A 25,920-nucleotide genomic window follows, 5' to 3' on the forward strand; every position below is an offset into this window, starting at 1 on the left:
GTGCGCTGACAGCGCATGCGCGGCTCGCGCGCGGAGAGCTTTAGGGAGCCTGCGATACGCGTTGTGCCCTTGGCTGCAAAAACGACGACGCGAAGCGGACGCACCCTCAACGCTGTGCTTAAAGGACTCGATGGCGGAGCAAAGGCACGGCCATAGCAAGAGCATCGTTCCGCCTTCCGCTATTGGCATAAGCATGGTGCGCGCACATGAGGTGTATGAGGTGCTGTGTGTGCGTTGTGGTCTGAGCGGTAAACATTAGGCTAACGTTACCTAATTTTTCACTGAACGACTAAAGCTATCCTCGGCGAGGTGCGACGCCTGCAACACCACTGGCGGCGCTCACCACGCAAGTGTTGTGTGACGTCTCGTAGCCATAGGACGTTGTCCCGTCTGCCCAGCAGGAGTTTCCGTGCGCGATTCGTAGTGCTAACATGTCGTCACACCCGCGTATGGTTAGAACACCATCCGCGAAGGTCGAGCGTAACGCTAAACCTTGCTATCGCTGCCAGTGCTTATACCACTTGGGAGAGAACTTCCAACCGCATTAGACCGACTGGACAACCGCCCTTTATCGGAAACGAGAGTCCTCGGACACTGGCCGAGGACATCTTCTCAATGGCTACTCGCCGACCTACAGCGACGCGAGGTCGCAGTGTCCAGCTCCGACCCAGCTGTCCAGAAACAGCCGGTGCGCTGGCCTTTGGAAGTCGCCGAGCGCCACCAACTGCCGGCCACTTCACGCGACCAATACTAGCATGTGAACATAAGGCTCCAAGTATTTCATTAATGTTTTCACCACCACCACCACCACCCTGCCTTTCTCTCTATTTCATTCTCTCTCTCTCTGCCTCCTTCACTCTAGAGAGAGAGAGAGAATGTGTTATTGTGAAGAGAAGAGGCGCTACTTTCTGCAGCCTTTTAGGGAGCACGACTCAGCGCCTTGGGGAAGAGGAGGGGGCACTGGACTAGCTCACTCTGTCTCGCCAAGACACAGCACAACCAACGCTACCCAGTGGACTATACGTCTGAAAGTGCCTGAAAGTGCCTGAAAGCGGCTGCCTAACGTAGCGGCACCTCTTAATATTCATAAAGTTTTCATTCAGTCAGTCATACAAAGCTTCGTCCTTCAGGCTAAACCGCAAAATCTTTGTACGCGTTGGATGCGCCGTGCTTGAGACGCCACATGCGAGGCTTTCACGCGCGTTATGCTGGAGAGACTTCCACGTGATCGCGTTGCACTGTGCTCGAGATGCGCCGGACAGCCACCAGCAAATCATTAAATGACTCTGCAGCCCTCAGTCCAACTCGGTAGGTTATCTAAAGAATAATTCACCCTGAAATAATTAGACTACGCTAGGCGTCACTCGCAACCGCAATTATGTATGGACGCTCGAGACTTCCCTATAGATGCCATGGCTAAAACGTGCACGCTTTCCGCAATATAGGAGCTATTGGCCTTGAGATGTGGAAAAACTGCCATGACTACCGGCTAAAAACGTCTGCTTAAGAAGTCACTCCGCGCTTTCCATTTAGTCGCTGCACTAAAATGAAATTATCTGAATGAAGCTGTATGGCGAGCGAAGAAACGCGCACGCACGCACGCACGCACGCACACACACGAACACACACACAATCACGCACACATACGCACACACACGCACGCACACATGCGCATACACAAGCGTATACACAAACATGTACCCGACACACACACACACACACACACACACACACACACACACACACACACACACACACACACACACACACACACACACACACACACACACACACACACACACACACACACGCACGCACGCACGCACGCACACGCACAAACACGCAAAGACAGATATCTAAAGCAACCTGCCAGACTGGCTAAGTGCAGGTCCGCCTGCGTAACGTCTCCAATAAACTAAGCAACAGAAGCGGGAAAAGCCAGACAGATTTCACGCTCTCCTTAGCGCGGAGGAGTCGTCTCGCTGCTGGCTGTCAAGAGGGCTTAATTTATGACAGCCAAAACGAAAATAAGGCTCCCTTCCTGTTGCAGTGGCGTATTTATGGACCCACGCTTCTGTTGTAAAAACGATCTCGCTACACTGGGGTCAAAAATGGACAGCGTTAACTGCGTGCACAATCGTTTCTTTATTTTTTCTTTCTTACTATTGGCTACAGAAAAAAAGCAACAATTCGAACGTCCTATCACGTGTCTGCATGGCTAAGGTTTGGAGCTGCTCGTGGAACAAACTGGTCGTGATCTCGTGTAGGATACCTTCACGGTCACCGCCAGAGACTCACGCCAGTGCTGAGCGCGAACCCGGGAGCGGTTTACTGTCGCGTTGCGCTGGTCCGATGTTTCCAGCGGTGCTATGCAGGATGCCCCTAGTTTCTGGCTCCTCTGAGCTTGCTCCACGGCAGTCAGTGAACAAAGATAGCGTGGAACGCGCAATAGCAGCAAACAATAAAATGCCGAGCTTAAAAGCCACGTATGTCAACACGGGTGGGGTGACGCAATTAGGAAATTTGCGGGCGCAAGTTGGAATGAACTAGCGCAGTACATGGGTAATTGTAGATCGTTGGGAGAGGCCTTCGTTCTTGCAGGTACATAAACATAGGTTATTGACGATGAAGTCAACACGAGCGCTCCCTGCGCACGCCGCTTCCTCGCTTCAAAACACAGACTTGATTACGTTCTAGCGGTTCCTATTGTTATCAACGCAATATCGCGATACCGTGACTGTGCCACTAGTTATCTACACACTCGGCGCAAGCCGATACCCACGCCTTTCTGGAGCGCGTCACGGCCATTTCTCCTGTTTGTGCACAGGTGACACAATCTCACGCCAACCCTTTCCTCTTCCTCGAATACGGCAAAAGTAAAAAAATAAAATAAAAAAGTAATATGACTTACTTGCCCAAGTAATGCTAAATAACTGAAAGAAAACAACGCCGGTATCACCACGTGACTCTTTTTTTTCGTCCACCCGCGAGGTAACGCCTAAGCGATGATAACGCGAGATTGAATCTAGGTAAGCGAACGAAACTGGAGGCGTGCCGAGGATTTTATGTATTGTTACTATTGGCTCATTCATCTGAGGGCGTCGCCAGATCTCGCGGAAATGCCGAACTTTGACAAACTCGGGCCATTCTGCATAGCACCCCGGGTTCGGAAATTTAGCCTTTCGCTTCTGCACATCCATGGACGTTGCGAGTGGGGGTTGTGGTTAATGCACTTCCGTATGTTAAATTCGTATGTGAAGAATTATTGGTGTAACGTTAAGGGATAAGAAACGAGCAGATTGGGTGAGGGAACAAACGCGAGTTAATGACATCTCAGTTGAAATCAAGAAGAAGAAATGGGTGGGCATGGGCAGGACTTGTAATGAGGAGGGAAGATAACCGATGGTCATTAAGGGTTACGGACTGGATTCCAAGGGAAGGGAAGCGTAGCAAGGGGCGACAGAAAGTTAGGTGGGCGGATGAGATTAATACGTTTGCGGGGACAACATGGCCACAATTAGTACATGACCGGGGTAGTTGGATAAGTATGGGAGAGGCCATTGCCCTGCAGTGGGCGTAACCAGGCTGATGATGATGATCATGATGATGATGCATGTGAAATCTGTCGTCTCGTCTGCAACCTATCGGCTCAGTGCAAGCACCCCTAGTAACTGCGGCGATAGATGCATTTCTCAGACGGTTAGAGCAGCTAACTCGTTGAGGTGGTAAATCGCAGGGCCGTCACACCGTGATCTGCCACGTGATGCTCCCATGCCACACTGGAATGCGCGTCGCGAGACTACACGTCACTGATTGCTGTCATCTGCGCCTCGTCCGTGACCCGCATGGACGAAATATCCTGAACTACCTGTCACAAACGAGTTCTTTCAGACGATCACCAATAATTTAGGATTCTTTGCAAGTATGCCAAGAAGCGCCGGCTTCGGTTATTATTACTTTGCTAAAAGGACCATATTTCAGGCAATCGGCTAATTCCGTCCAATTCCGACAAAAAAGCAGCCATCGCGGCCAATATTAGCCGTTGTTTCTTCGCGACCTTTTATCTTTGCGTTGCTGAAGGTGCAGATAGCATTCGGGAAGAGAGTAGGGTAAAAAGTATCAATATCTTCCCGGATACGTCGTCTGCTCGTACCGTCCATCTTGTGGATGCGCAGCCGGATTGACGGCGTAGCTGCTGTCTGCGGAGCAGTGGCGCCGCCGGTACAGCGGTAGCCTAGCGGTTACGGCGCATGCGCTGTTGAAATCGAGGGCGCGGGTTCAGTCCCGGCTGTGGTGGGGACTGCAAGGGGGGCGAAATGCAAAATGCTCGTGATTTAGGTGCACGAAATAACGAACTACAGGCGGTTAAAATTTCAATTTGGATGCCCCCAGGCTACGACCTGCCTCATAATCAGGTTGCGGTTCTGGCGCGACAAACCCCAGAATTTAGTTTAACAGTGCCGCCGAAATGCGCCGCACACGATGACTCCTCAAACGGGGCTGCTATATACAAAGGCGCGATTTGTTGCAGCTCTAACTATTCGTCCCATCGCGTTAACCCACGTTAGATAAGAAGGTTTACGCCCTCCTGCAGGGCGCTCCTCTCTATCCGAAGCTTGTTCGTCGTATTATATAAATTTCCGTGGTGACAGGCAAGCCTTCTGCTGAAGCAAGAACTGCGGGTGCGTCTGCCAATCCTGGCATTTTCTTTTTACTCGACTTCACAGTAAGTTTGGTGCAACCGAGAAGCCTTATTGCAATAGGTGCATGCTATATTATTTGACCAACATGCTGAGTTGTGACAGCTGATGCGAGAATTGAAGCGGTGGTCTTAGACACCACACACGTCTTTCGCGCTTGAAGCGGCGGTGTGCTTATCGTCGCACGGCTGCTCCAGCAGTTTTAGCCGTCCATCTGCCGCAATCGATGACGACTTTACGGTTTTTGCTGGGTGCATCGAATACGAAACGGAGGTGCATTTTTCACGCAGCGCTGTTGTTAGCGAATGCAACTGGCAGAGTTTTTCCACCAGTACTTTGTTGAATAAGGGTCGGGGGACGTAAAACATGGCACGGGAAAGCACTATTTCCCTTGCTCGTGCTCGTGCACAGATGTGCACCTATGTTCCTTTTTAATTGCTTCTTCCTGAATTAATGTACGCACTCTTTCCCCTAATATGTTGGGCACCGCCGGCTTTTCTGTGGATTTTTCCCTCTCTCGACGATATGTAAAGGCAAGCCAAAAAACACCCCCAACATGAAACACCTTTTCAACACTCTCTATCCAGGATTGCAAATTGGTTAAACGAGCATATCTTATGCGCGACGTGGTGCCTTCGGCATTTTTTGGTGCAAGAGAACCGCCCGTGAACTTCTTCGCAACTGTTTCACCCTGAAACACGGCGCTTTATTTCGTGCTTATCAAACTCGCGGGAAAGCTATACAGAGGTTCTGACACCGCATAGTCGCGACGATTGAGTTAAGCACTTAAGCGATAAATTAACATTGTCTGGCACTAAAGTAACACAGCTAACGCGCACATTAACTGAGACCACGGCCTCAGAACGTTTAACCTTCCTTATCCCCAGTTCTATGCATGCAACAGGCGCTTCACTTCTATGCGGATGCCTTGTAACACGTAATTCTGATGCGCCGTTTGATGGACGACACAGACAAAAGCGGAAGTAGCGTTCGCGTACCATTTTGCCTTCTGTTATGAATATGTGGAGGCGTCCCTTTTGGAGACAGTGTAGCGAAATTCCTTGAGTTTCGAATTTCTCTATTCTTCAGGTGCGTGCGCCAAGATATACGCATACCTGGATTACATGGTAATCCGCGATACCACGCTTTGAGTAAGCATCTGTTATGTCCTTTTATTTAACGAAAACTTGCACGACGTTGAACCTGCCAGCCGACTGCAAAGCTGTTCGTGTCAAATTGTAAACGCAAGCATGCAGGTAAGGCTAAACGCGAGAAGAAACGCATGGTGCACACAGTTTTCGGCTGCGGTGTATATGTCAGACAAGGATAGATGAAAGGCCTTCGGCGCTTTCTTACGTTCTTGTATTTCTTGAGTTCTGTCCTGCGCAGCAGCCCAGAGAACGCTCAACAAGCTAACCCACCATCTCGTACATTACGGTAAACTTCATTCGTGCGCAGCAATGCGACTGAAACAAATAATAAAGATAGCGTTGTCAATGACCAAAAAGCCACATACAGACACCAGGCTGAGCCCCAAAGAAATAAAGAGAAAATTGTTTCTGCCTCACCACCTAGAGACATGAATCGCTCCACATACGTGGCGGCGAAGTGCGCGCATTACCGGGAAGCGTGGCTTCAGTGGAAGCAGGAAGCGCCCATTCCGCACCCGGGTTCATTTATACCGCTCGCACGGCTAGCGCTGCTTGCAGTGACTCATTTTTTTTTCGCGTCGCACTATCAAGGATCAGGCGCACCCAGTCACAACGGGGACGCTTTCTTCGGCGAAGCCCCCCTCGGCGAGTCGTGCTGGCTGGAGTCCCTCGTGGGCGTCTGTGTTGACATTCTCGGGAGTCTCTGGCCGGGCTGCGCGGACGCCTGTAGGTGCAGGTTGCGTATGTGTGTACGCATGTATTGGAGTGTATATGTGTAGCGTGTGTGTGTATGGGTGAGTACATGTGCAGGAGTGAAGGTGTGCGCGAGAACAGTGAAAGAAAGGGCGAGTATGCGTACGGGCAAGAATGAGTGTATGAAAGTGCGAAAGCGAAATAAAAAAGTGTGCGTATGCGCGTATTTGCGCAAGAGTGAAAGCGTGTGTGAGGAGAGTGAGTGAATGCGCGCGTGCATGCGTGCTTTGATCGTCGAGGTTTTGTCCTCTGTGTTCCAGAATAGATCAGTGTATCAGTGGTCGTTGTGTTCGTGCTGCCATCCTGAAAGTGTTTTCTCCCCTCCCCTTCCTCCAAGCCGTCCTTTCTCTCCGTTTTTCTTCTTCCTCTTCTTCGTCTTCTCCCCGCTCTGTCTGCAGTCACGACCGTGGTCTTTTGCGACTTACGAGAAACGAGAAAGAACTACAAACACCATTTCCCGCAATTATCCTCCTCCTCGCCTCCTCACAGGCGGGCTTTTCCCTTCCATTGAGCGAGAGAAACCGCCCTCGCCGTCGAGGCGAGTGCGCGTTGTGTCTCCGCGTCGCATATCTTGGCGGGCTGCCCGCGAGGCGCGCGTGAACCGAGGCAAATTAAAACCCACCGCCGAAACACGACGGTGCTTGGGTCGTCCCTGCTGCGTGACGACGAACACATACGCACACTCAGCGCGCGCACAAACACACACCCTTCGACGAGGAAAGAAGAGCTCCCATGTGTGTGCGAGCGACCTGCCTGCTGTCTCGTCGCAGGGGAGGCCCTCTCCTTCACGGCGTCAACCGACGCGAGAATGCGCGGCCGCGGAAGCGGAGCGCTCCCGCCGCCTCGTTCGTTCGTCGTCAGGTCTGGTGTAGGTTGGCGCTAGTGCCTCCGTATATTTGACGTAACACCATTCATCGCTGACGTCAGAAATATGCTGAACGCGTGAAACGGCGTCTCTGCGCGCTGCAGAGCAGGGCCGCTATTTTGTAGCGATGCCTTATTGTATGCTATTCTTATCATCCACCACACACGGCCGCCTGATCCCGTTGATGATGTGGGCAGACCGTCGCTCTGACCACTGGCCAAGCGCGAAAAGCCTGAAAAAGCATAGAATCGGAAAAGGCATCGCTACAAAATACCGGCGCAGCGAATCGCCCCAGTCACGAGACGGTATAGCTTAGCATTATCGCAGTTGCGGAGGAGCGTGTCATTCACGACGGTTCGTTCGTTCGTCGTCAGGTCTGTTCTACGTGAGTATGTGGTAATGGTCTCCTGCATATGACGTAATGGAGCCGATCAGTGACGTCAACAATAGACTGAATGAATCTACGCTCTATGCCTGAAACCTCTATGCTCATCTACGCTCTATGCCTATGGCTGTGGCTATCGAGCGATTTCACCAACCGGCGCGCTCTCCCGCTATGAATGCGTAAGTAATGCTGCTGTTAAGGCGTTGATACAGTCCGGCGTAACGTGGGCGCGCGCCACGCGCGGCGCAGTTACGCTACGCGCTGCGACAAGTGGACGCCTTACAGCCTAGCGTCCGGCGCACTCTGCGTGGTTGGCGAGCGCTCAGCGCGCTTTGACGCGGCCGGCACGCGAATGGAACGTGCTTTATCTTACGGCGCTAGACCAGAATGCATCGCGCGCCAGCTTCGTTGGCCGACGGCATGCTGGCATACAGTTCAGGTGCACTGAAAAGAGTGCACCGAGTTTGCCCTTTCGCCAAACAAACAAACAAACAAACAAAAACGCTCGATCCCTCGCCCGCCGCACATTTGCGCGCATGTGCTTGCTGCAACAACTCAACGCCGCGCTGCTGCGCGATCCTGGAGTCACCGGCATGGCGTATCCGACTCTGCCGGCGGCTGACCGGCGTGCTGGAAACGCCGGACTCTATCCGTGACTTTGCTCGGCCTTAACCAGCGCAGACTCATTACTGTGTTTCCTGCGCGTTTTATTTTTAATTTTCGCTTACGCGTATTTCCTCGTAATTAGAATGATGCGCATCGTTGACTGCAGTTTTGAAGCAACCGTGAAGTGCTTGTCATATGACTTCCCTTCTTTCCATGATCAAGAGCTTGCCAGTCGCACTGCTCTGAGATGGTCAGATGACAGAGAAAGAGGTCTTGGAACCGTCGCCACGCCCTTTAGCGCTGCAAGAATTAAGCGCCCCCCTCCCCCACCCCCACCCCAAAAGAAAAGGTGCTGCTGTGCTTTTCGAAGAGCACTGGAATATGTGATCGCTTGCGACTGGATGATGAACTCGCGAGTCTGTCTACTCGCCCTTCTATCGGTCTTTCCTCGCCGACACACAGCCAGCCTAACTCAGCCTGGTTAACCTTTTTTACCTTTTTCTTGCGGAACGCAAACACTCTCTTCGCTCCCTCTACGTGAATTATATTTATCGTAAGAATCCTACTCAGATTAGTTAGAGTTGCATGTTGCAGTAAATCAGCTTGGTGATATGGGTTTTAAATATCGTGACAAGCAAAACGAACGAAAAAAGAAACGAAGCGGTGCTCAGACAGCTTTCATTTAGGAGGGATTCTAAACAAAACACCATTCGTGAGATTGAATTGCGAACAAGTAAGGCTAGAAACGGGAGCAATTGTTACCGGTCACTGTATGTGACCCAAATGGCTAAACTGTGGGCGAAGACGGAACCTTTTAACGTGTTACTTGCGCGCTCCATGTTTATACGTCATTACTATAGCTCGGCGCTAAGCACAGATAAAGCGGATCACAGGTGTTGTACGATGGTTCAGTAATATCTCTCCTGTTAACTCGGAAAAGGGAAGCTGCGTCTCTTGCGAACGCGCACAGACCCTGAGTCGCAGGATGAATTTGTGAATGGTAACAGGTGGCGACTAATAAAAAGTTTATTTACTCCGCTTCCACAGCATATAACGGCACAGAGTAATTAAATCTATACCGCCACGACAAAAATATCACCGAACGTTCTTTTATCTGACCCAGCCATGCTACAATCGTGCTTAGCGTGCACCTCAAAACTTCATAATATCATCACTATGTATCTGCCCTCCTCCTCGGTATTTTTTACCCTCTGTACCCGCAACCGCAATCATCATTATTATCATCGACGTCGTCGCCACATCGTCATTGTATTTCTACGTACCTTGCAGGGCGATGACCTCTTCCGGATACCTCCGATTGCCCCTATCCTACACAGCCTGGTCAGGAATATTATTGTAGATGTAATGCTAGTTTAGTTGACCTCCTGTTGTCTGCGTTAATCATTAAACATCCCGGCGAAGATCTCTGGTGTCATCTGGTTACACGACAACTCGCGTCTAACCTCAAGCACATATTTTTCGATGTAATAACTTTGAAGCAATGCGAATTATTTCTCTGTCGCTTGTTGCGGCGTTTTCGTGTGCTCTCGTTGTCGTCCATGTACTCTTTGAGTTCTATACCCCTTGTGGAGTGTCGTTTCACTGATTTAGAAATAAGTTCGGCGTCGTTATTTCTCCCACCAGCGATGCTGCGCATTAAGTATTGAACGTTCTCACTCCGTATTTTCTTTTTCGTTTTTTCTAGACAGTTCGAGGCTGGCGGTGCCGGATGCCCTAATAGCGTCTCGAAACATGAGCTTGAACATTGCGGTTTGTTTGCGTTCAAAGAAAAAAGTCGTTGGGATTCGCGAGGTTCTCTATATGGGACCACTAAACGTGGAATGTGTCGTCGTGCCGCGTCAATGAAGCAGCGAATTACTCCTTGCGGTCACAAGCGCGTTAAAAAAAGAGTTATTCCACAGTGCGGAAATAACAAAGCAAAACACGGGGCTTTGAAAATAAGCTTCCCCTTGATAGCCGACCTGCACTCAATTTGCGAACACTCCTCCCATTCGCAAACAACAGGGAAAACATCATCGCCCTGCTGCGGAGGGCAGTCGCGTATAGCCAGCGAGCTGACCTCTAAATCTCATCTCAGCCCGGAAGCGAGCAGATAATCAACGAGCGACGCGCGATAAATATTATTCTTTGCAACCGGGCTGCCCATCGGGGCGCAGCAGCGCACATAGAGTGTATATATGCTCTGCCGGCTCCCTCGCAAGGGCGCTCAATCACTGGGCCGTTTCGCCCGCCGCGCCGACGTCGAGACTCATCGCGCACTGGCCGTTATCCCGGCATTGCCCCCGGGGTTCCTGTCGTCGCGTTTACCTCGTAACGCGAGCGCTTTTCGCAATAAGGTGGGAACTCGAGCGAACTCAGTTGGCGACCATCATGGCGACACTGCAAATGAGACGGTAACACACCGAGAAGAGAGAGGGAAAGAAGTCGGAAATTGAAGGAGGTTAAACTAGACTTTACCCAAATTGCTACCTCACGCGAGAGGTATTGAAGTTACGTAAACAGGGATAAAGTGCCTCGAGAAAAAGCTGGCTGACCTTTTTAAGGTACTTTATCCCTGTTTACGTGACTTCTACACCCCCAGTTCGCTACTCCATCTGTCGGCCCCCCATCTCAATCTTGGATTTCCTTACACGAGAGGAAAGGGAGGGTGACAAAAAATCGGCTAATCCCTCGCATATGTGTGATACGGTGACAAGCGGAGCTTTCTTTGATGTTTACTGAAATGTCTTCACTTCACTTCTATGCGCTGCGGTAGCTCGACGGCTATGGCGTTTCGTTGCTAAACTCGAAGTCGCAGGTTCAATACCGGCCGCGGCGGCCGCATTTCGATGGGGGCGGAATGTAAAAACGCTTGTGTTCTGTACATTGGGTGCACGTTAAAGACCCCCAAGTGTTTACTATTATTCTGGAGTCCACCACGACGGCGCGCTGCGTAATCAGATCGTGATTTTTGTACGTAACTCAGCGCTCATGTCTCATTGCACGCTCGGGTCCAATTATCCTCAATGGACTACTTTTCTTCCACATTAGGCTGCTTCCGTTGCCGACTTTTTTGTAGTTGATCGTGTTCAATTTTCCCTAGCCGGTATCTCTAGTTCTACTTGTCTATTCGGAAACCCACCTGCAGTGGCACCCATCCTCATTGTGCGTTCGCCCTAGAATATCCTCATACACAGTAATACGTGCACAGTTACACGACGTAGATGCCCAAGTTCTTTCATCATCATCACCATCATCATCAGCCTGTTCTGTATTTTTTTTTTTTTGGTGTCCACTGGCAGGGCGAAAGTCTCTCTTAGCGATCTCCAATGATCCCTGTCTTGCGCTAGCTGATTCTAACTTGCACCTGCAAATTGTTTATTGGCACACATACTCAGTGGCACATGCCACCCAAGTTGTGCAATCAGCATGAGAACAGCCAGCACCCGCAAAACGACAGACTTGCGTACCCGACTGGAAAAGCACAGAAACGGAAAACCACGGGATATATAGCTAAACTCTCAATTGAATTTTTAATGTCTCCGATGAATGAATGTTGCATGAGCACAGATGCGTAGTTGCCACTATGTGTATTTATTAAAACCATGGAATAATTAAACTTTCTTTTTAACCTTTCGTTTTTCTGCTGATGCATTAAGCTACCTGTTTAATGAATCTATCAACTGAAGTTTTATTGCACGAATACAATAATAATTGAGTTTTAGGCGCACTGTGCAAGCACAGATGCGTAGGTGCCACTCTCTGCCTTCGTTCAATGCAAAGGTGGACGCAACTTCGGCTTTATTGCATTTGTTCATTGAAAAAAAAAAACATTGAAGCAACTCTAATAAAAGTACATCAACGGAAACGCAGATGTCTCTGTTATGTTTAGTGTATTTCTTCATTGCAAATAAGTGTTTGATGCACCTGCCCAGTAAACGAACGGTGGAAGCGGAACCTTCGCTTACGTATTTGCGCAGATGCATTGAACTTTCAGTCGTCCATACATTGTCTTGGTATACGTGCGTTTCTTTTTTTTCTGCGCATATCGCCGTCTCCTTTCGGGCCGCTGCCGTCACAATGAGTATTTTCGCTCTCTCCGGCGTCAGGAAAGGCGAGGCAGGGAGTGCGCGCGACACTGTACTTGCGGTGCCTGACGCGCAGGTTCGCGAGGCGACTGAACGGCGTCTAGGGAGGGGGGCGCGCTAAGCTGCGCTTCGCCTTCGCGCGTCCTTCCATACGCCAGGGCCGGCGATGAGCGCCCGTGATCGTGGCCCTGCCAGACGCCGACAAAAGGTCGGGCCACACCGGCGCCGCAGTGGCGGAGGAGGAGAGACGACGCACTTCGAGACGGGCAGGAAAACGAGGAGGAGGAGGAGAAGGAGGAGGGCGCGGTTAGAGAGAAAACCACGAGAGGTGCAGGCGAGACGGTCGCGCGGTGCAAGACACAAAGAGTGCGTGGAAAGACAGATCCTAGAGGAGGGTTGGAGCGCCCAGAACACAAAGCATAAAAGAGAACAGAGCAGAGCAGAGAGAGAGAGAGAGAGAGAGGAAAAGAAAAGAAGACAGTTGGATGAGAGGGACCAGGCAAAAAAGAAAAAAAGCGGCGGTAGTGGCGGGCACTTGCCGAACTCGGTTCTAATTTTAGGACCGCCCTTCCCGAAAACTGCTGCCGCCTTTCATCTTGTTCTTCGTTCCGTTCCGCGGCCGACGTCAGCGGTGACGTCACCGCTAACAAGGACGGAACGCGAACGGACGGGCCGCGCTCTAGATTCGCCCCGAGCCTGGCGGCCTCGAGAGGCCGCGGGTTCGTCTACGTTCTCGCCTCGGAGGCATTGTTTCGCGCCGAGTGACCCGGCCGTTCTGCATGCGTTGTCTGACTCTACCTCCTTTTTTTTTATTGCTACGGGCCAGCCTGGGAGCGGTGCGGTCTTGTTTAGAGGCGGCCCCATAAAAACGAACTGCTGCATTTTCTAGCGCTCTTGAAAGCCCATTGTAACGACCCGAGGACGAGTTGTTTGCAAAGTGAGTTTGCGTTTGGAGAAGGTAGCTTTTCTTATCCCCCGCAGCCCACATTTCAGGTTGTAGCAGACCTATTCGCCCTGCTGCCTTACTGCTGCAGTCGACGTCAGAAGTCTTGATTTACTATTTAACGAAGCTCTGTGCAAAGCTTCAATAGCAAGAAGAAAAAAAAACGCAAGAAAACTTCATGCCGAAATTGAGAGCTCATGGAGAAAAGCCCGTTCTTTGCCATTCGCCTGCAGAAAATCTGTGATCTGATATAACGATATCGAAATTTCAAACTTTTGTACACTTATGCTCACGCGCCCACGTACGCACATTTGTACGACAGGACAATAACGGTTTAATAGCCTGTAAATCTGGCTACGCCATACACATTAAAGCTCAAAGTAAAGCTAACTTTACAGTAAATCAATGTTTTGCACGTGGAGTCTGCAAATTGTGAAACAGGCAGCTTACATTGTACGACAATCTGAACAACGGCTCATATTAGTTTTTTTTTTCGCGGCTTTTTCTAACATCCCTCTCCCTCTACCATCCCCCTTTACCTAAGAACTATTCGCTGTAGAAGCGTGCGAGGTAAGATTTCTTAATGCCCTAATCTTTTACTTAAATTACGTTTGCAGAAAATAATTAGTGGGCTTTCAAATGTAAACCGTGATGATCGTACTGTTCCAATTTATAACCCTTGTTTTACATACTGACACTTCTACTCTACAAACGGACACTGATGTATTCCTGCATGTAGCGTAACAGCAGTATAGGATGTTGTGAAGCTAAGCCACAGCGCTCCTCAGTTTTAAATTTGACTTGTGATCTGGTCGCAGAACACATATTCACGCCCGTCCCATATTGCGAATCAGCGATGAGATTAGGCTCTTGTACTATACTTGACTTCCGCTTGGACCTTCCGCAGAATTTGCCGCGTGATCAATTTGGTCATCGCACGATGAATGGCGCAGCGAACGGTATACTGCTCACGTGAATTCAACTGAGTTTGCGTGTTATGTTGAACGATGTTTGTTTGTATCTACCAACATTATGCACTGCAATCTTCACTAGTGATTTCTTATTGGCTTGGAATAGAAGTGGCGACGCATTCCAAGCAAACGAAGGCCTGGCGGCTGTTATGCTGAAATCAGTTGGTTGTTGAAAATTCTCGTTTTACGTTTACTGCTTGGTCATTGGTTCAACTTGTTTACTTATTGGTAGTTCACTTCTTTTTCTTTTCGTTCTCAATTTTCTCCTTTTCATGTTATTTCAGGCACCTCATCTGAAGTAGCAAGCCCTGAACATAGCAGGGCTGACGTCTTCAGCTTTCGTTAAACTTTCTCTGTCACACATAACCATTACGTCTGTTGTGTTACCATCTTTCTATGTGATAAATCTTTCACCCATTACCGAAATTATACTACGGTGGTTGCCTGGGCTTGCTGGTAATTCATAATCAGCAAGTGCAGCGCAAAATACAACACGGGGACAAGAATGAGACGGGACAAGCGCTGTCTCCTCCTCCTCCCCCCCCACCCTCCATCTCGGCACAGCACTTGTCCCGTTTCAGTTTCGTCCCCGCGTCGCCTCTTGTGCTGCAGATCCTCAATAACAATAGCACTGTGCATTTCTTTTATTTGACTACATACTTCATTATATTAATTTTAAATATATTTAGTGCTAGTATTCACGTTCAGATTTGTTTCATTCTGGCAAACATCCACTTAAAATTTTTTGTTCATCACATAATATTGACATCTGCTGCCTCCCACTGTAGATGTTGACGGGCGCATCAAACTATCCAAGCAGTTTTTTTCGGCCCTCCCCAAATAAAAAACAAAAATAAAGTCAATTCATTGCATTGCATTCCTATTCGGAGCGTCTTTAGTATTGCACATGTCTTGTTCACCTGCCGATGAGGAAGGCAATAACGCAGCTTTTCCGCATTGTAATGTTACTTTTCGTATGCTTTCACGTTCCAGGGTACGGCAACATCGCGCCCAAGACGCCCCAGGGCAAGGTGGTGACCATCTTGTACGCCATCGTGGGCATTCCCCTGATGCTACTGTGCCTGTCGAACATAGGCGACGCCATGGCCCAGAGCTTCAAGTTCTCCTACCGCTACATATGCTGCTCCATTTGTCACCGCAAGGCCGTGCAAAGGGTGAGTTTGTTACGACTGCGCTCCCCCTTCCTTTCCTGCTTTAAGAAAAATGAGATGATGATGATGATCATCATCATCATCATCATCATCATCATCATCATCATCATCAGAAGCAGGACGAGGAGGAGTTCCCGCACATGGACCGAGCATTGCAAAAGTAGAGCTGCGCCACACGAGCGTACTTATCGAGTGCAGTAAGGTTTGAAGCCCGTGAGATTAACACTGATAGTACAACGGCATCTGATAACGAAAGGAATATTAATGTCTAGGATGGACTTGAGCCGGGGCGCAACAGGATGCGCCCCATTCATTCCCCCCCAACCCACACTGCTCGATATTCACCCTCTAGCTCTGTATCACGGATGAACTTTAGGAGGAGCTCAAGCATCCCTCTGCTAAATATACAGTGTACTCGCGGGCACAAAATACCACTTACGCTTGAGTGTGGGCCCATCTTGCACTTCGAGCCATTTATAATAACACTTTACATTCTGCGTCAAATTCAGAACACTCTAACAAATAGTTGTCTATGTAATAACGTCATGTCATGTAATGTCATGCAATAACCTGTCATCATTTAGAACAGTCTTGTTAATAACATAAACAACTGGCTATGCCAGCTATTGATTACTTAGTAATATTCACATCGATATTGTTGCGCGATCCACAGAGTTTCTGACTGATCTGTTGTTTATCTGATTCATTCTTTCTCACGTTGCGGAAGCGTTTGCGTGTGCCCTGATTTGCCATTTCCTTCCCTCCCGAACTCTACGCAGGCTAAAGGGCGTTACGCCCGCAAACATTTCCACCAGGAACAGCAGCAACGCTACCAGCAGCAATTCCAAATGCAGCCCCGGTCCGTGGGCCGCAACATGGGTCAGGGCGCCGGTGCAGGCCACGGTGAGAAGACTCTCGTCATCAGCAGGGAGGTTTCCCAGCGCGCGTTGAGCGATCGCCCCTCCATCGATTCCTTTTCTCCGATTGCTAATGACAAAATTTCAATTACGGTGTAAATGTGAAAGCGCGCAGTAAAGGGCAGGACACAGGGTAAGGACACACTAAAGGGCAGGCACGTACAGGTCACTCAGATTTTGTTACCAGAGTGTTATATATATATATATATATATATATATATATATATATATATATATATATATATATATATATATATATATATATATATATATATATATATATATATATATATATATATGTGTGTGTGTGTGTGTGTGTGTGTGTGTGTGTGTGTGTGTGTGTGTGTGTGTGTGTGTGTGTGTTTGTGTGTGTGTGTGTGTGTGTGTGTGTGTTACGTTTTTTTTAGAGCATGCATTAACCGAGCCCTCACACGGCCTCGCCGAACTCCGCGAGCACCCAACGGTTAGGTATAGGGAAACGCAAGGAAGAGAAGACTCCTCACTCACCAAGGAACAAAACGGTGTACCTCTTAGTTTTGACACACGTCGTCTATAGGCCATGCCAGGACCCCATCTGCACAACATACGTCGAAAGAGCACCGTCGCTTCTGAAGCGCGTTACGTATGCCGGAGGGTGAAGACACATACGACGAGCTTGAGTTCATTTGTGCTGTGAAAGGCTTTCCGCGGCTTCTTGTAGCCTTGCTATTATTTCTCTTTCTTGAAAGAGCGTAAGTTAGGGCGTGTTGGTATTCCATAACTAAGGTTTTTAGCGCACGAAAAGGGACGAGAGACAGAGGCAAGACGCTTCTTATCTTTGCTTCTTAGCTGTTTTGCAAAGGAGTGGTTAACGGTGTCAGGCATCGACGGTTAAAAGAACGCTCCCGGTAAAACAAACATCTCGGCTGTGAACAGAAAATCCTCGCGAAGGTTGTACCTCACACGAAAAAGTATTTCTTTTATATGAACACAATTACACCCGCAACGCTCGATGGAAAACGCGTGTACACCTTACAGTTCGTATATGTGTGCAAACACTTTTGGCTTACTTTTTTAGTGAATCCTACTGCGTAACGCAACCAGTCTAAGGATCCGCAACTAACCAGTGGTTGTGGATACACATGCGTCAGATGAAATCGACTTTTCCTTTCATTTCAATGCAGGCTCGTCACTGGCGGCGCCTCCCAGCTACAAAGAGCTGTCTGCGTGCCGTCCGGCGCGAGGTGGCGGCGGATACCCTCCGTCGTCGCGCTTGCCTCCGGGATCGGCGGCGGGAAGGAGGCAGGCCGACATCGAAGCCGCTCGAGTTCCCGTCATCAGCAACAAGTACGCGCTCACAGAGGACGCCGGTGGCCCTGCCCCAGCCCACGACTACAGGACACCGCCCGCCAGGACAGGGTACGTCGTTCCGTACGGTTCTCTACGAAAACGACTAGGGTGACATCTGGCGCTGTATCCTGCTATGACACTTTATGCATTATATTGCACATTGCCTTCATTGTCTTTTGCAAAATTAATTCTGAAGCGATTACTGAAGATACCCATCCTGGACATAAAGTCCGGTGCACGCGGAACTGTACGAAAGTGGTTAAATCAGGTTCGTGTCATACGCTTTATAGAAATTTGTCACCTGAGCTCTGTTTTGCCACAGATGTCGGAAAGAAACCTCGAAGTGTTCTTCGATTTCCTCTGGATTGTGGGAAAACACGGGATGCAGCAGCAACATGACAATGTACTACACGTAGTTGCAATTTCATCTCAGCGTTTAGGCAATGAATTACAGTTTTTACCATAGCAAACATGAGGAAATAGTTCTTCCACGTACGTGGAGATGTGACTTTTGGCATCTATCCGTGGTATTCACAATTTAAAAATAAAGAAAATGCCTTTCATGTTCGTAACATAACAAATAGGCAATGAAACCAGCTTAACAAGCGATTATGTCCCATAGCTTTGCTCGGGTCTCAAGAGAATACAGCGTTTACGGCAGCTGCAAGCATGCCGGTTCAGTCAGCGTGAAAATGATGGGAAGTGCATGGACTTGCCTAAACTTCGTCCTCCTGGCTTCGAACGGCTTTGTGGCTTTTTCAAAGAACGGCGTTATACTGGACTGGACTGGACCGGAAAACTTTATTGCGGTCCTGCAGGACGCGCTTAGCGCGTACTTCGGCCTTATAAACGCAACGAATCTCACTGATTACGCATGTGCGGCGACTCTTACTGCTTCCGTGCTTTTGGCAAAAAATTATGATTGCATGAAAATTTAGGCAAATGAGGGCCAGATAAAGCGCAATAAATGAAACTACAAGAACACATGAAGCCACAAGCGGGAGGATTAGAAAAGATCTATGTGCTAGCCACAATTCGCATTGTATAGCCGAATATTTTTCCTTATCCTTTTGATGACGTGTTCTCGTTCTTCCGTTCACGGTCGACTACAGACGGCGTGCCTGGCGCGACGACGGTGGCGAGCTGGCAGACGACGAGTCGGTGAACGCGCTCGAGGACGACGACGACGACGTGGGCGACGAAGAAGAGGACGAGGTCGTAGGTTCGGTGCCCATCTGGCTGTGCTGTGCCATAGTCGTCGGCTACATCTGCGGCGGCGCTTGGCTCTTCTACTCGTGGGAAGGCTGGGGCTATCTGGACAGCGCCTACTTCTGTTTCGTCACGCTGACCACCATCGGCTTCGGCGACCTGGTCCCGGGCACGGCACTCTCAGACGACCAGACTGTGACGCTGGCGGTGTGCGCCGTGTACCTGCTGTTTGGCATGGCGCTGCTCGCCATGTCGTTCAACCTGGTGCAAGAAGAAGTGACACGCTCCGTCAAGTGCGTTGGCCGTAGGCTGGGAATAATTTCGGACAGGGATGACGACCGGTGATTTTTGGCTGCGAGGAACACGCTAGAGCAGCAGAAGACGCGAACCATACATTCGCGACGCTAGCAGATGCACACGGGAATAGGTAGTGTTTACAAAACGGAGGACTCGGTGTCATCAGTCGCTTCACGTCGTCAGTTGCTTCCGATGCCGGCAGTACGGCAATGCATGACTTTCAAATTGGTCTCCGTTACTCTGAGAGGGCCGTCGCTGGGGTTGCGATGTGGACAAAAACTATTGCAACTACTACTATATCATATATGACTCAGAGTGGACAGTCCACCGCAGGCAAGTAAGGAAGAGTAATCTCGCAACAAACTGAGCTCAAATGGGTAAAGCTTCTCATATAACGTCGTCGAGCAATTCTGAACGACGCGATAACGAAAAGAACGGATCCAGTGCTTTTATGAAGCCAAATGAGCGATGAGAAATTTTACGTGTACCTTAAAAAGAAAGTCACAGTCTGACTTAATAAGGTACAGAGTTGTCCGCTTGTCTACAGTCATTCGAAACGTATACGGCAAGCGAGGCAACGGACGATAAAGAACAAGTGATAATGTTCTAATGCGTCGCATAGAGGCAGTGTCGCAGCTTTAAACGCATTGTGTCCGTTTCACGGAGTTGTGCTTCAATGGAGAGAGAGAGAGAAACACAAAAGCAGAGGAGCACAGACATTTTAGACTTCGTGACCACTATTCAGCTTTCGCGGATTCGTCAATGTAAACTTGGACGACGACAGAAAAGCTGCAGCAAAGATTATAGCAACGATAATGAAGCCTTTTGTCTGCAATTCATGCGAAGTCTCGAGTGCAACTCAATAAGAACAAACAAGGCGCAGCGAGCATAAATAAGTGAAATCGACCAGTTAAACACCGGGAGGTGTGCTGAGCGTGCTCAAAACTTGATGGGAAGATAAGCGGCTATTCATGAGCATACAAAAGTAAGCATGCTCACTCTTAGGCGTGCCTTGCTTGATGAGACGAACAATGCCTAATTAAGTAATGCACAACGCGGTCGACCAACGTGTCATGATGATTACAGAGCCGTCTTTTCTTCATCCTCTCTCCAACGGGATAACTTTGTCGAGAAGTAAGCTGAGAAATGCAGACCAACTAAAGACAACGTTTGTCATTGGACGGCGCTGATTTCCTGCTAAAACATCACTCGCGTCTATCTGAGAGAGATCGCGGAAGATGCCAAAGCTCACCAAATCGTTATGTAGAGTCAGCGTTAACTATCCTCGCACAATAGGCGTACTTGGGTGAGACGAACGATTTTCGAGTAAGACTGTTGGAATGACGTTGTGACATCGCCACAAGGTGCCTCCTTCAAGCAAGTCGACAAAGACGTCGAGAAGTCAATGTACAGCAACAGGAGAGTAGGTACTGTTCTTTATTATTATTATTTTAGAAAGTGGTTGTGAAAGACGATCGAAGTGACGAAGATAATATAATGTAGGAGGGTGAAAGTGCAGTGACAAGGACGACTATACCTGATATACCTCGATACGCGGCTGCCGTGCGTGGGACAAGAGACACTTGCAGAGACCGCAATTTCTTCTTTTGTTCTTCTTTGTTCTATTGTGCCTTATTTCGCGTTTTGCTTTTCCTTGTGACAATCGTAGGCTCACAGCGTGCTGCAAAACCGTCTGCGGTGGAAGACGACAACACACAACTATTTTTACAGGAGCCGGAGAGCTGTGTGCATATTCCGAATAAAGAAGACAACATTCAGCTCACGTGACCAAACGTTTGCCCCCAAAGAGATGTTGTGTTGTTTGGGCTTAATCTCTCTGCCATCCTCTCCCTTTTTTTTTCTTTCTTCCAAACACTATTAATACACGCATACAAGCGTCATGTTACTGGCTGCGTGGACCCAACTGACCACTTCTGGGATTAAAAAAGAAAAATTCCGAGGTCTTACGTGCCAAAACCACGATCTTATCATAAAGCACAGAATTGTGGGAGACTCCGGATTAAATTGAACCACCTGGGTTTTGTCAACGTGCGCTTAAACGTAAGTACAGGGGCGTCTTTGCATTTCTTTCCGGTTGAAATACAGCCGCCGAAGGCACAAACGAACCCTCGACTTTGAGCTTAGCAGCTAATTGCCATAGCCACAGGGCCACCGCCGCGGGTCGCTTCAAGCATATAACCACGAGGTGAACTATAGGCGAGCGAACGCAGAATTCGCTCTTAGAGGGACACTGAAGAGAAAAATGATTTCTTCTGCATCAGTAAATTACCTCTCTAGGATAGTAAAAATACCACTCTTACTGTCATAAGACGCTTGGTAAGCCAGAAAAAGCGCAAGAACGAAAGACGGGTGGCGAAGCCTCCCTGAAGTTTCCGCACCTGGTCGCTGTGACGTCATGGATTTTGATGGCATCTTCTTTGTGCTGTGTGTGGGTTGCTCGGAAACGACCAGCCGAACATGCCGTAATAAACACGAAATTACCACGAAGCCTCCTTGCAAAAGGCAGTTTCACCTATCGAAACGTCGGCTCACCTCCACCTAAACTCTTGAAATAATTTCGTATTTACCACCACTTTATATCATAAGAAGCCAACATACAAACACACCAAGGACAACACAGGGGAAATTACTTGTACTTACTGACTGACATAAAGAAATTATAAATTAATGGAACTGAAAGTGGATAAAATCGCCACGGTAGCTCAATTGGCAGAGCATCGCATGCGCAATGCGAAGACGCGAGATCGTTCCCCACCTGCGGAAAGTTGTTTTTTCATCCACTTTCAATTCCTATAATTTATAATTTCTTTATTTCAATTAGTAAGTACAAGTTATTTCCCCTGTGTTGCCCTTGGTGTGTTTGTTTGTTGGCTTCTTATGATATGATTATTAAATATCGGGCCCCTCGGTTAACCCACTTTCTTCTCGTTCATTACCACCACTTTAATCATACGAGTGGTAGTAAACATTGAACACGATAGCATCATCGTGAAACTGCTAAAAAATGCATTGACGTTCCGTTGAAGATGCTCTCTGCCATCTCGCTCACAATGGGTCATTCGGCGTCTACAGCGGAATGGAATTTGCTGCCTCTAAAATGGCCGCGTCGTGAACATTGCATGCTCGTCGCACGGCCGGAGCTGCTGCCAGCTCTCAAAATACTGCGTAAACAAGGAAAGCATCCAATATTTCACTGTCCTGCTGAGTACACAAAAACTTACACGCTCTAGGGCAGTTTTCCCCCAAAAGATGTACTTCACTCACTTCGCTCTCATGGAGTTTTCACGTTTTCATTTGTTGCGTCAGTTCCTCCTTCATGACACTTTGTTTGTGCTAGGCGTAGCGCTTGTCGCATAGAACTGGGCAATATCTCAGTCTACCATGTGTCCCGGCTAAAGTCAGCCAGGCTGTTCAACGAAAAAAAAAAAAAGAAAGCATTCCGTATAGCCTTCCCACCGCGCATGTTCTCGAAACGAGAGTCTAAACCTGTCTCATACGGGAGGTTCAGCAGGAATCTTACGGCATGTTTTGCAGGGTCAACCCACCTACATCTGTCAAAAGGTAACGCAGGTGTCCTAAGGTGAGCTCAGCGAGGACAGAAACATTGCGTAGAGCAAAAGGGCAAATGCTTGCTTGATTTCGAAATCCAGTACGATTCGGGACCGCGAAAGCGGGGCCCGTCGACCCTTTTGGATTTAAATGTTTTAAGAGTTCATAGCGACGTCGCTTTTTGATCCTTCAATGTCGGCTCTTCCTATCATTGTGAAGCAGAATTCGCCAAGTGTTGGACTATTCACAAACTAATAGAGAACGTGAGGTTGGATTAGACCGTCGCGAGAAAGGATAGTTTTACCCTACTGATGACCGGTCGTTGTGATAGCAATTCTGTTCAGTACGAGAGGAACCGCAGATTCGAGTACTTGGTTTACGTGCTTGGTCGATGGACCAGTGGTGCGAAGCTACCATCCGTGGTATTACGACTGGACGCCTCCTAGTCAGAATCCCGTCTAAGCACCGCGACAATTCTGGGACTCCAGAAGGTCTATTGTAAACTCGAACGTCCTTCACTCGGGCGTATATTGAGAGTACACGTAAAGTACGCGGCATGTTGCCTCTTAATTGCGTCAAACGCAGCAGTCAACAGTTCCGGCGAGTGTACGCAACACCGAGACGTAATCCACGGAGTAGTTTTTCCCGGCCTCTCCGCTGTCGATCATATGTCCCATCTATCAAGGTTTCGGTTAGTGGCGCGCCTCAGCCAGCCGCAGTGCAATGGGCCCTCGGCACGGGACCTGGGCCTCACTGCAATTCGACCTATAGAGGTGGATGACCACAAAATGCAGACATTACATAAAAAAAGCCTCAATGTGCACATGTAGTTGACTAAAAAAGATTCCCTAATTAAGAAAGTTTAATTATTTACTTTAGGACAGATGTAATTGAAAGATCAAATCCGAGTACAAGCGGAGTCACGTTTGGCAAAAGTTTTAACAATAGCACCATTTTTACAGCGAAAGCTGTACGTGACTAACGTTCCCTAGTTTTTTTCGGCGTCCGGTGTTAGGGTTGGCGTCGGACACCACGGGCGATACGTCATCCCCCTACCCTCTACTTGGTCGGAGCCCACGGGCGACAGGTCATTCATCCTACCCTCTGGGACGGAGCCCACGGGCGACAGGTCATTCCCCCTACCCTCTGGGCCGGAGCCCACGAGCGTCAGTCAGCTTGCGCACAAAGGGCCTTCTACCAGGATTCTTCGAAAAGAGGGCTGACTTCTTCTCCCGTGCTCGGTAATGCAGGAGGACGGGCCCTCTCTCTGTGCCTGTCACGGGACATCGACGGAAGCAAGATCCCGCCCACACTTGTAGAGAGCCTATTTAAGGGGCTCCGAAATGTACTTTGAGAGACTTCATACTTGATACTTCATACTTCATGCTTTTCTTATTTTCTTTCAACTACCTTTGAATAAACCGTGCAAGTTTCGCACTAGCAAATCGTCTCGCCCCTGCTTGGTCGCCATGATTTACCGGATGCCTGCAGCCTGCCGACAACGCCACGCTACCCAATAGGTAATGTCGGTCGAGCTTCGATAGGCAGGAGTCGCTACTTCTCGGCAGCAGTACGGTACGATACCCTGGAGTACGCAAGAAACAGGTTGCTAGCGGTGGGATCACCTACAAACGCAACAAACTGGTTGCTAACGGTGGGATCGCCCCTGAAGTGCAACACCGGCAAGAGAAAAAATCATCATGTCGGCCGATCCTGGTGATCGTGCAAGAAAGGGTCCAAGCTCAATGGTCCTGTGGGCTCGGGAACCTGTAACGCGCCCTTGAACTATTCTTGTCACACGGGGAGCCCAAAGAGGTCCCAGGCACACGGGAACGTGGGCGGACTCGTTCGACCAGCTCAACGGCTTCACCGTAGTCGTGTGGGATCGCCGGGCGGAGTCGCGCGCTGCAGGTGTCGCTATATACGTAAAGAACGACATTCAAGTCCAACCGTTCGATCGTGGAATGAACAGAATCGTCACCGACAGTGCAGACGTTTGTGCTAAACAAACGGAAGAAGGAATCGTGATCTCGACGATGTACATCTCGCCCGCTACTTCCAGGTCCGAAATCGAGGAGTTTATGACCACGTATTTCCAGTGGGTTAGAAAGAATGATGCCGCACCTGTGATCATTAACGGAGATTTCAGCCTGGACATTTCTAAGCCAGAGAAGAATTGGTTCACGCAATACGTGTTGGAAGAGTTTGGCCTGCAATGTTACTCTAACCCCGCGATACCTACAACCCATCACCGGACGTGCATTGATTTGCTTCTAATCAAGAACCTCTCTAGGTTGGCAGCCGAACCAGAGTGTATATCACAGTGATCATAAAGCAATCGCGACTTCCCTGACAAAATAAAGAGTCCCAATCGATCATCAGCCACCGTTTTTACTAAATCATTATTCGAAGAAATGAAATCCCATCAACAGACACTTCAAACAAATGGCAACCATTCCACTCTGTGAAGAAGGAATAGCAGCGAAAGCACTTTGCTTTTCGTTTGAGAGCTTTGACTGTGGTCAGCTTTCGCTGCCATTCCATCTTCACAGAGTGGAATGGTTGTAATTTTCTGACACATTCGTTCTAACGATGTGCTACGAAATATCTTGGCGTTCCAATTACCAGTTTCAGCGGAGCCTTCTTCTTGCAGTTATGGCTCGTTGACACTGAGACATGTGGCGTCTAGAGCGGCACGGAATCTAATTCGGCGACGGTGAATTCTTATGAGAAGGCCTTCTCCGCGCTGACTGGTTCCAGAACAATTTCTGTTGCCAATACCGCTGGAATCCTTCGCCGCCAGTGCACTGAGAACCCTATCCAGTGAGTGGCTGATCCTTCGCAGCACATATGATATGTCGCGACCACATTCGAGCATACGGTTCGAGTTCAGCACCTAGCTGTCGTATCAGAAGGCTGTGTCGACTGCAGGAAGAGCGGACATGTTATTATACCGTGTGTCCC

General features: G+C 48.9%; 1 protein-coding gene across 1 annotated transcript in view; it reads left to right on the plus strand.

Moving 5' to 3' along the window:
* The window catches only part of LOC142575440 (potassium channel subfamily K member 18-like), a 36,172-nt gene extending 14,977 nt beyond the window's left edge, over positions 1-21,195 (plus strand). The window contains exons 2-5 of the mRNA XM_075684817.1: positions 15,456-15,637; positions 16,414-16,537; positions 17,715-17,949; positions 18,993-21,195. Of these exons, the coding sequence (XP_075540932.1) occupies positions 15,456-15,637; positions 16,414-16,537; positions 17,715-17,949; positions 18,993-19,434 (983 nt within the window). The 3' untranslated portion in view covers positions 19,435-21,195. The remainder of the gene's footprint in view (positions 1-15,455; positions 15,638-16,413; positions 16,538-17,714; positions 17,950-18,992) is intronic.
* Positions 21,196-25,920: the final 4,725 nt, after the last annotated feature.

This window comes from Dermacentor variabilis, chromosome 3, assembly GCF_050947875.1.
Source record: "Dermacentor variabilis isolate Ectoservices chromosome 3, ASM5094787v1, whole genome shotgun sequence".
Taxonomy (NCBI): domain Eukaryota; kingdom Metazoa; phylum Arthropoda; class Arachnida; order Ixodida; family Ixodidae; genus Dermacentor; species Dermacentor variabilis.